The sequence below is a fragment of the Artemia sp. Qi Xiang Cuo genome, chromosome 4, assembly GCF_049724085.1.
Source record: "Artemia sp. Qi Xiang Cuo chromosome 4, ASM4972408v1, whole genome shotgun sequence".
Classification (NCBI taxonomy): Eukaryota; Metazoa; Arthropoda; class Branchiopoda; order Anostraca; family Artemiidae; genus Artemia; species Artemia sp. Qi Xiang Cuo.
This window is the reverse complement of record NC_142797.1, coordinates 4402514-4414525: the sequence shown is the minus strand read 5'-3', so window position 1 is coordinate 4414525 and position 12012 is coordinate 4402514. Positions and strand designations below refer to the sequence as shown.

The 12012-nt window shown below is 35.8% G+C and overlaps 1 protein-coding gene across 1 annotated transcript in view; it reads right to left on the bottom strand.

The window, feature by feature from the left end:
* Positions 1 to 1380: 1380 nt before the first annotated feature.
* The window catches only part of LOC148952696 (uncharacterized), a 45873-nt gene continuing 35241 nt past the window's right edge, over positions 1381 to 12012 (bottom strand). Inside the window, exon 2 of the mRNA XM_089087360.1 lies at positions 1381 to 2680. Coding sequence (XP_088943486.1) covers positions 1659 to 2558 — 900 coding nt within the window. The 5' untranslated portion in view covers positions 2559 to 2680 and the 3' untranslated portion in view covers positions 1381 to 1658. The remainder of the gene's footprint in view (positions 2681 to 12012) is intronic.

The window sequence follows — 12012 nt, the reverse complement described above, 5'->3', positions numbered from 1 at the left end:
GACAGATTAGTCTTTTTTTGGACGATAGTTTGTTGTTTTAATTTAAGGTATATGTTTTACTCAATTAGATCTATCTTATACTCATTTCAGTGTTTAAGGAGATTTTATATTGTGTTTTAGTGAGCTATAAACACTCATAAAATTTGTAAATTTCAAAACGAATCAAAATTAAACTGAAAGCTCAAGCAAAACTTAAAACAAGCAGAAATTATTGTCAATTTTTACACAAGGGGGAAACGTATTTTAGACTTGTAATTCGCTTGTAATCGCTGCCAAAGCTCCAAGTTTTTCCAGGCACAAGTATTTGCAGTATTCAAGTCATTGTATTCTAAGTATTCTAAGTAACTGTATCGAGTATTAACAGTCACATTCACAAGTATAAACAGCCGCAGTCGGAAGTGGCTGCTGACACAAGAAGCTGTTGCATTCATATGTGGCCATAACTGCGGTTCCAAGTTGTCACGATCAAAAGTAGTCGTAGTCACAAGTACTTAGAGTTGCAGTTACAAGTATTCAGAGTCACAAGTAATCTGAGTCACAAGTATTCCCAGTTGCACGAAGTCGCAGTCCCAAATAGTCACGGGCGCTTGCAAGAGCAAGTAGTTGAAGTCACTAACATTCACCGTAAACAGTTTCCGAAGGAGCAATATGGTAGTAGCATAACTAGTAGTAGATGCAAAAGCATTGGCCCTGCAAGTTTCCTTCACTTAGTCCTATCCTAACCTTTACTGAGACATTGCTGATGCACCCTTTCGACAACATGAATTCACATAGTGTTTTTTCATCTAGTTCAGCATCCATCCAAACATTCCCTGAAAGTTTCACCTTATTGCCGTTAACCATTCCAGAGATATTAGTGATAATCTTTTTTAACAACCATATTAAATTAACTCCCTTCAAGATACCAATAAATTTTCAATATAATACCTTTAGCTGTTCCAGAAATATCACAAATACGTCCTGATGACAAACTTGGATGCATAAAGTGTTTTTTTTTATATATTTATTTAGTTTAAGATCCCAAATAACATGCTCTGAGGGTTCAGACGTGCCACCCCTAGCTGTTATACGGATATTGCACATATTCCCCTTTAAGATCTATATACACATAGTACCTTTTTATTTGTTTTTACCACTCCAAACTTTCTCTGAAATTCAAAATTCCATGCGCAATTCTGTTCTCAAAATTATATCTATACCATTTTGACAATCCGGATGCACTTCAACCATTTTGATTTTGTTCAGTTGTGGAAGTGGTAGCAGTAGAGCATTAATAGTAGAAGTCCCGGAAATTTTAACTTAATGCCCTAAATAAATATTTTTTCAACTCCTTTGTTGTCACTAATTGTTTACGCAAAAGTTAATAAGATTTAGATTTTTTTATTTTTACATCTTAAGTGTTTGTTTCTTGTCAACAGAACTAAGCAAAAATACAAGCAAAAAGGGGGCTACAGATTTTTTTGCCTCAAAGAGGCGCATTTGCAACTAATTATAATAAACTTATATCCAACGAAAACACGAGACAGTGCTACTTGTGAATCTGAAGCTTTTTTTCACTTGAAGGATCAAAATAAAATACAGCGAAAAGAAAGACTCGAATGCTTCTGCATTTGTGAGGTTTGTTTGTCACTAATTTGACTACAGCTATAGTCAATATTTCAGGAATTTTTGCCTTGGTTAAATGCAATTCTTTCACAAATAAAAACTGTAATAGCGACCGTTAACATTATACTCCAGACTATAAACGGTGCCTGGTAGCTTTGTAAGTCGAATCTCTTTTTCTCATAGAGATCAGGCTCAATTTTTTCATATTTCTTTTTAGCTACAAGAGTAGCTTCTCTTGTCCAGTACTGATGCAGCCCAGTTCCAAAAAGACGAACAGAAATATTCGAGAAGGCATCTGTGTAAATCGAATTTTTTGGAGCTACTGCGACATTTTGGGCCACTGCTATATTTTCTTTTACAATATGAATTGTAGGATTGTTCAATCGGTCTTTATATATAACATCAGTGTAGTATTTCAGTATCCTTTTGCTGTCTATAGATACCCCTACTCGAGAATTGACATACTCGTAGGCGTCAAAAGTTTCATCTCTTATGTTGTATCCTTGCATAATTTTGTCCATATATGGATCAACAGAGTCTTTAAAATAATTGTAATAATCTGCAATTCCCGTAAGACTCAGTTGCGAATCAGCAACCTGTTTTATGGAGTTTATGGGTTCCTCTGTTAGGGGTACAGATAAGTAGCTAATTATAGATGAAGTAAAAGCAGCAGTTAAGAAAAAGTAGGCTAAAAGCCTTGATAGATTAAACAGTCTTGCTGGAGCAGGAGAATGATCGGTTGGCATGGTGGTTGCAACAATAGCTCCGAAATTGTACAGAGCTGAAAAACCCATGTTTTGCCAGCGATGAGTATTTAAAAAGCATAGTTTGGCAATCGTCCAATTAACGAAACCACCAACAAATATGCAAAATGCAATAGCAGCCCACAATGTATAGTGAAAAGGTGAGACAAATGCATACCAATATGGCTTTCGAATTGCAGGGGGTGCCATAAATACTACCTCGTCATATAGGTGAGGATACACGACATCTCTATATTTTTCCGGTATACCAAATGCCCAATTTCCAGCTGATCCAAGATGCACCTCTCCTCTTGCAATTAGTCCTTTTTGACCTGAAATATAAAGTTGTTACTCTGAGTGTAATTTTCTATTCCAGTATAAAGTCATTTTATTATATTCATCAAATTTGTGACTCTAAGAGTTGGATTACTAAAATGCCAATATCCAAGGTTATTATTATATTTGATCTATAAGACTGTTAGCCAACTTTAAGATTCATTTTTCGACAGAGAAGTTAATAGTAAAAGATGAGAACTGTAAACTGATGCAAATCTATGATTTTTTTTTCTTTTACTAATAGAAGGAAACAGATATTTTCATAAAGTGGCACATAGGAATATCTTATCAATTGTGTTTATTAACAATTAAATCATAAAAAGATCTGATGTATAATCGTGAGCGTTAGGTTCCTTATAAGTGCTGCAACAGCTTGAGTGACACGGCTCAACAGTAACCGAAACTCTAAACAGCGGTACTTTGATACCAATAAATATATCAAAACGATCTGCTTATAATGCTAGTTCCAAATATATAAATTTCATTTAGTTTAGTGCTAATCATCAAAGCCTAAGAGCCTTACAAATTTTACCTGATTTAAAATGAAAGGGGGAAACTCTCCCTAAAAGTTAAAGATTCATAATGAAAATAACATAAACAGATTCAGCAGTACTGGATAACCCTTCTGTAGAGGCTTTCTGCTTCTATTTCTAAAAATGTAGAATTTTGCATTTTTTGTCGAGAAGAAACATCATGGATGCGTCTTTATTTGTTTTTTCCCAAGGTATTTGTATCAACCCAGTGGTCCTAGAGTATCAATATATGGCTCATTCAAACGCAAATTAAAACTTCTAGTGCCCTTTTTGAGTGACCAAAAAGATTAAAGGGTGACTAGGTCCCCGTCCACACCCTTTTCCCGACACTGTTGGATCAAAATGTCGAGGTTGCAATTTTGTTCAGAATAGTTCATAGGCCCAATAACTTTGCCTTTTGAGAGAGCATGATCCCCTAAAACCCCAGAGGAAAGTTCTTTAAGTTATAAGTTTTGTCCGTAGTTTAAGCACAGCATTCGTTGCTCGAAAGTATGCAAAAATTTTTCGGGTAGGGGCTTAATTTTCTGCTGGGAGATTTTCTTCGGGGAGAGTTCTCTATGGGGAGGGAAGTTTCTAGTGGGTGAATTTTTCAGGGGAAATTTTACAAAGAGGAAACTTTCCCTAATTACTATAGGAAATTATTTTTATTGATCTTGCTTTCTCTTTGCCGACTCAATTTTAAGCATAGCGATGTTAAGGGTGAATTTTCACCAGGATTGAATTGTCTAGAGGATATTTCCATGGGAGGGAGAATTTTTCCGTTAAGGTGGAGCCAGATTTCCTGGTACTATTTAAAAAAAAACAGAACTTAAATTAAAAAGAAAAAAAAATTCAACTGAAAGAAACGATTAACATTAAAACTTAAAACGAACAGAATTTTTTGCGTATATGAGGAGATTTGTCCCCATTCTCAGCGCCTCTCTTTCCGCTTAAGTTCGAATTTTGTCACAGTTCCTTAAGAACGACTCTGAAACCCAAGAGTCATTTAATTAGAACAATAAAAAGCTTTTTTTAAAAGTACTCTTAATTAAAAAAACTTTTTCCATAAAATAAGCTTTTCAACGAAAAATAAAGAACACCATTAAATAAAAAATAGAAAAAATAGAATCAAATAATGTACCAAGCGTAAAACTACAACAAGTCAGCATTGATAAATAAATGAAACCAAAAACCTACAGAAATTACAATAATTAACAGAGTCAAACTCAAAACGAGCAGAAATTAACATGAGTAGAGCTCAAAACCCCTATACCTTTTTAAGGCCAGAACATAATTTGCACTTCACTGAAAAAAATACAAATGAATGTGCCTGGTCAGTTTAATATACATATACTGATATTTATCAAAATTATTTTTAACAAAAAATATTTTGTTAAAAATGCTTGATTTATTAAAGTTTTAAAAAAATAATATTTAAATTTTTCCAGTAATGTGCGAACTATGTTCTGGCCTTGGGATGGCATAGGGGTTTTGAGCCCTACTCATGTTAATTTCTGCTCATTTTGAGTTTGACTCGTTTGTTTATTGTACTGTTTGGTTTGGGTTTCATTTATTTACCGTAGCGTACTTGGGGTAGTTTTACGCTTGGTAGATTATTTGATTTTATTTTTGCTCATTTTTGGTTTAAAGAAGCTCTTTACTATTCCTTGAAAAACTTGTTTTGTTATTAATTTTTTTTGTTTTATATTGAAATAGTCTTTTGAGGGAAAAACAAAATAATAGTTAAATCGTTTCGTGTTTTAAGACTTTATAGTTTGGCCTGCAATTTGTATGCTGGAAAAAATTTTCAGCAATTTTTAACACCATACACCCTTTTTAAAGTTCGGAAACAAACAGTAGTGTTTAATTTAGTTTCATACCTCCTCTAGTCGACCTGAAATAGAAAACTTGATGCTATTCGCAAAATCTGTCTACACACTTTGACAGATTGGATACACTTACACTATTTTGATTAGGTTAAATTCTAAGACCACAAGTACTAATAAAAGTAGCCCCAAAAGTTGGAACATAGCACCTTCAGTCCTTCTTGGGATATTGCTGAGATGCCTTACTGGGAATTAGCATTAACACAGTGCATTTTGATTTAATCTTAAGGCAATATTTAGATTTTAAACATAATGTGCAAATTGCATAACTTTTGAGGGTTGACCTACGTAATAGTCCAAGAAATACAGTTACAAGACCGTTGAACTTTGGTGAACAATATATACATCTTAAATTTTAATTGGAAGTGTTTGGAAAATTATGAGCTAAAGAGGAGGGCAGATTGCCCTCCAATCACTTTTTACTCTTAAAAAGGTTACATAACTTTGAATTTCCAACCAAATTGGCTCCTTCAAAATACCAATGATATTACTTGCTATGATAGATCAGCGCTGCCTATGATATTACTTATATACCCTTTTAATGCTTGCATGCGTATAGTTTTTTTGCTTAATTGAAACTCCCCCTAAACGTTTCAACTTAATGCCCTTAAGTGTCAGTAGTCACAGTAACCGTAGAAGTAGTATCAAAAAGTATACACATAGTGTCTTCTGACTAGTTCAAAATCTTTCACAACTTACCCTGAAAGATCTAACTTAATAATGTACGCCGTTAATGTGATATTGCTTTGTCACCCTGTTTACAATTTCCATGATCATAGTTTATTTTGATTTAGTTCAGCATCCGCGTTAATATTCCTTGAAAGCTTAACCTTAATACCATTAGTTCGTGTAGTATAAATATTTTTAAGCGTTTTTTAGGCATTTTTTAGTATAAATATTTGTAGGCATTTTAGGAATATATATCGAGTTGGAGGTAATAGGCTTGAGATTGTCTGTCCAGGATTTCGACTCTTGTTGATAGAAAAGCATCACCAAGTGCTGAAAACCATGTTGCGACCAAGATGGGCCCAGTATTGCACAAAGCCTCAATTCATACTGGAGGCCCCAGGGATTTCTTGCTAACCGGTTCTAAGCCGGCTTAAGCACTTCGGTGTAGAATTGAGAAGATATGTCATCCCCGTCCTGCACTTGTATCCGGAATCATTGCTTTTCCTGAGGCCAAAATAATTCTAATAATTTAAAGAACATGAAAATTGGAACTTGGAATGTTACGTCGTTAAAAAATTACTATCGTACCGACATATTGACTTACAAATTCAAACGATTCGAACTGGACTTATTAGGAGTTTCAGAAATTCATATCCCAGTGGTAGGAAGCATGAAATTAGGGGATATGGAATTTGTTTACTCAGACAGGAAGGATGGGGTACATAGACAGGGAGTAGGACTCATGATGAATAAGGAAGCTGCTAGGTCGTGTTGAGGCTGGGAAGGTATTAATAATAGAATATTAATTGCTGATTTTATGACTAAAACGTTCAGGGTATCAGTTATAGTAGTATACGCCCCTGTAGAACCGACTGACGGAGATACTAGTGACTCAGATGAATTTACTTACAGTTACAGTTACAGGAGAAATTAGACAGGGTCCCAGGTAAAAATAGGGTGTTTTTACTAGGAGATTTTAATGCCCAGGTCGGTAGAAATAGGAATAGATGTTATCCTAGCCTAGGTAAATTTGGTGTAAGAAAAGAGAACAGTAATGGAGACGGACTTTTGCAATTTTTTAGGTATAACAGTCTAGTTATAACCCACATGGTGTTTGGTCCATAAAATGGCTCATAAGTTAACATGGTATTCACGTGATGGTATGACAGCAAACCTTAGTAATTATGTCATAGTAAACCGAAGACTGGTAGGATCAATATAAGATTAAAGGGTATATAGGAGTGCTGTTATTGATGTTAAAAGTAAAGATCATCATGTAGTAGTGTCTCGGTTTAATTTAAAGCTGAAATCTCGGAAGGGTAACTACCTCCCGGGAAGTCATGATGTTGGGAGGCCCCAGGATGAGAAATGCGGATGAATGATGACAGATTGCCGAAGATTGTCCTTTTAGGCCAACTGTCTAGGGCTAAACGGAAAGCAGGTTGTCCTTGTCTGGAGTGGGAGGACCTCATAAAGAAAGATTTAAAGGAAATGGGAATTTCCTGGGAGGGAGTAAAAATTGAGGCTTTGAATAGATTGGGCTGGAAGAGGAGCGTGCGTAGCTTTTGGCCTCAGGCGGCTTGGTGCTGCGGTGAGTTGTTAGTAGTAGCAGTAGAAATAGTTGTAGCAGCAGTAGTTGCATTAGTAGCAGTATGCATATAGTACCTTTTTTTTCAACATCCCCTTCAATGCACAATGAAATTTTTAACTTAAGCCATCATCCGGTCCTGAAACATTGCTGATATGTCCTCTTGACAACCTATGTGAGCATAGTGTATTTTGATTTATTACAACACAGCTACAATATTGCCCAAAATTTTCCCCTTAATACCCATAGATTTATTAAAAGTAGTAGTAGCACCAGTATTTATGCAACAGTATTAGCTGTAGTAGCAGTAGTAGTAGCAGTAATAATAATAGTAGCATTAGGAGTAGCTGTAGGAGTATAAACAGTAGTACTATGATGAAAATATTGTTTTTTGTCTAGTTCAATATCCCCCACAACAAGCGTTGTAAGTTTTGATTTCACATAAGAAACTGTTCCTAAGATTTTGTCGATATGCCCTTTTGACAACTTGTATAAGGATGGCAGGTTGTCATCCGTACAACAGAAATTTTCAGAAATATGCTCTGAAAATTTCACCTTCATACCCTTGGCCTTAATTGTAATAGTAGGCACAGCAGTAGAATAACTACTCAACTTAATACAATTAGCCATGGCTATGATATTGTCGATTTGTTCATTTTAATCTGTATAGTCGTATACTTTTTGAAAGTTTCATCTTAGTTCCATTAACATTACAAGGAGTTGCGGTAGAAGTTGTAATAGGAGCAATAGTAATAGTAGTAGTAGAACTAGTAAACTTTGCAATAGCAGTAATAGTATTAGCAGTGTGTACATATTGCCTTCTTGTCAATTGATCACCTCCTTTAAGTATTCTCTTAGAGTTCCAACTTAATGCACAAACCAATTATTAAGATACGATATTTTGACAATCTAAATATATATAGTCTATATTATTAGTTCGAATTTGCCATCAATATTTTCTCCAAATTTTACCTTGTTAGACTTAGCCTTAATAGTACTGTTGTCACAGTAGTTTTGGTGGTAGTAAAAGTAGTTATAGTGTTAGTGTTGTATTAGCAGTAGTAGTTGCAGTAGTAGCAGCAGTATTTTTAGCGGTAGTAGCATGTGCATATTGCATTTTCGTCAGTTGAACATCGCTTTCATGATGCCCCGGATGTTTTATCTTGACACGTTAAGCCGTTCCAAAAATACTGTTAATGTGCACTTTTGACGCCTTTTTCTCTCTAATACTCTAAAATTTATAAGTTGTTGCGATTGAAGTAGTAGTTGGAGTGGCGTAGTAGCAGTAGTCGCATAAGAAAAGTAGCAGCGGTATTAGTGTTAGGAGTGACAAGCATATATTACATTTGTGTGAATTGATCTTCCTCTTTAAGTATTCTCCACAAGATTCAACTTTATACCCAAACAGATTCTTGAGATAAGTCCTTTTGACAATCTACATGTGCATAGCACGTTTTGTTTTAGTTCAAATTCCCCCTCGATATTCTGCTGAATTTTCACCTTCATACGTGTAACCTTAATATTTTATAATTATTAGTAGTAACAGTAGTAGTAGCAGTATTAATAACAGTAGTAACAGTTACATTTTGCCTTTTAGTCAACTGAAAATCCCACTCCTGATGCCCCTGAAGTTTCCTCTTGGTATGGTAACCCGTTCCGAAATTATTGCTGATATGCCCGTATCAGCAATCTGTACACAAAGAGTTTGTTTAGATTTAGTTCAAATGTCCCCTCAACGGTTCCTCAGATGTTCTTTTCAATATCCTCAGCCTTAGTGGTACTCACTACAGATCTATTAGTTTTACTGAAGGTAGTAGTAATTTACTTTTGGTAGCAGTTGAAGCAGCAATAGTTGTAGTAGCATGCACATATTGCCATTTTGGTCAATTGATTATCTCCCTTATCACTTCCTGAAAATTCAAAATTAATGCAGCGTTTGTCCGGAAAGTAATAGGACTAATTTTTTTTCTCCACGACTGTACTTTGGAGCGTGTGTGCTCCGACTGGATTTTGTAGAGGGTTTTCCTAGCTAGCAAACAGGGTTGCCAACTTTTCGGTCATTGAATATGTCCCTTTAGCATCCAAAAATGTGTCCTTTTCAGCCAACTTATATCCATATTTTATCTATAATATGTCCATAATATGTCCATTTTGAAATATCAAAAACTAGTTTTTCTTACGACTTGTAAACCTCTTTCAAAGTGGTCAATTAACATCCAATATAATGAAAACAAAAAGATTCATTTAGTTCATCCATAAGAAAATGAACTAGTGTTAAAGCACAAAAGTCATAAAAACATTTAAACAGTAAAAACTAATTGTCGGAGATTAAGGCTCATCTTCCTACAAGAGTTCTGCTTGACAGGTAGGGTCGGCATGAGGGTCAGCATTTTCACATTTTTTGGTAGCTTTTTGCCAATCAGAGTGTTTCTTGCGCATGTCATAAGGTACAATCCAGGGGTCGAAGCAACGTAAGCCGGGCGCGAGGTAAGCCGAGTTGCCCTTCAATAAGGGGGTGACATCCACAAAGGGATAATTACTCGACCTTTGAACAATTCTGAACAAAATGGATGTCTACAAATTCTGATTGGATGCTGGTTTTCAGAACTGACAGGCACGGGGGGGGGGGTGCCTTCAAATCACTCTTGACTCTTACAAAGGGCACTAAACTACAATCAAATGAGCCCCACCTGAAGTTTATACGATTACCCATTCCATAAAACCTTATATGCCCCTGGGGCATAACTTACAATTCTTGTCCAATGGCTCTTATGGGTTGTGTAAACGCTAAGGGCATTGTTGTATGTTCTTTGGACCATTTTTAACAAAATTTATGTCTAAAAATTTCTTTTGGATGCATCTAGGGAAAAGAATGCGTGTGTGGAGGGGGGTGGCTTCACCCCTCTCCACCACGGGTGGTGGGGGGGGGGCTTACTCCAAGGGTGGCACGGCCCTTGTGTTTCAAGAATCGTTCTTTAAAAAAGTAGACAAAAGGTCAAACATTTGCGTAGAGAGTGGGGGTATTGAGGAGGGAGTAGCCCCCGTCATATACGGAATAATTTCTGTACGTTTTAAGTTTTAATGTCACTCCTCACTTTCGGTAGAAGAAACTAGTTTTGTATTTATATCTGATCATTTTTCAGATAATCCCAGGAAATCAATCCCCTCTGTGGAAAATTTCCCGACGAAAAATTCTTCTATATAAAGTTCCTCCCATTTAAAATTCTTCCATCGGGAAATTACCCCCGGACAATTCCATCCCTGCTGCGAATCCTTCCCAGAAAATTTTTGCTTACGATTCTGCCTGAAAAATACCCCTTACCATACTTTTATTTGAAGAAAGACTTGTATTCATTTAGCATCCTTTTTAAGGTCATTGAGGAATATCCCTGTTTTGAAAATCCCTCCCCCCTTGTAAAGTTTAACCCCCAGAAATTTTCCACGGAGAATTTCTCCTGGTGATAATTCCCCCATGGAAATTTCTCCCGTTAAAAATCCCTCCCCCCCAAAAAAAAGATCCCAAGAGAATTCCAACTCTGCTGAAAACTTCGCCCTGAGAGTTCCCTCAGAGTGTCTCTACATGTACAATGGGACGAATAACAAGAAAAACGACAACTAACAAACATAATGTACATGAAGCATGACGAATTTTCCTATTTTAAAGTATCCTTAGAAAAGTTTACCTCCAAAAGTTTCCATCCCAATGTGATAGTCTCCCCATAGAAAATCCACCCCCAGTAGATATCCTTCCTCCCTTGAAAAATGTCGGTATATATCCCTATGACAAATACTATGTGTGAACATTGGGCAAATTTCATAACTCGCGGCCCTTTCTCTGGTGGTTCTGAGGGGTCATGTCATCTCCAAAAACATATCTGTTGTACCTTTCAACAATACTGAACAAAATGGCTATCTCAAAATTTTGATCAGACGACTTTCAGGAAATAAAAACGTGGGACGGGGGCTAGCTGTCCTTCAATTTTTTGGTCACTTAAAAAGGACACTAGATCTTTTAGTTTTCGGTTGAATGAGCCCTCTTGCGAGATTCTAATACCATTGGTTCGATATTATCACACCTGGAAAAAGCAACAACAACAAATAAACACGAATCCGTGATGCTTCTTCTGGCAAACACTATAAAATTTCTTTTTTATGGATAGGAGCTTTGAACCTCTACACTGAGGTTCTCGGATACGCTGAATCTGATGTCGTGATTTCCATTAAAATTCTTTGACTTTTAAGGGGTATTTTTCACCTTTCTCGAAAATTTGGCAAAAATTCTCAAGCCCACTAATGGGTAACACTGTGCTTAAAAAATACTGTATATTTGTAATCAGCACAATAAGCTAATTTTTTTGGTACATTTATTGATATCAAAATTGATTCCAGAACATCAAGAATCTAATTTTTTCTTTTGCTAACTTTTCATTTTCCGTTAGTAATACTTGATAAATAGATAAATTTTTTTGCCTGACTATTGGAAGCCGGATGCCATTGTTAACTAAGAAGGTGCCTGCTTGCCTATTATCTTGACTTTAGCGTAAAAGCAAGGAGAAATAAAATCGTTTACAAATGAAAGAATACAAACTTGTAAAGAATTTCAAGAGTATTTGCAAATATTTGTCTACGGGAAAGAGCAAGCGACTCCAAAAAATAGTAAGGTTTGTAAAAAA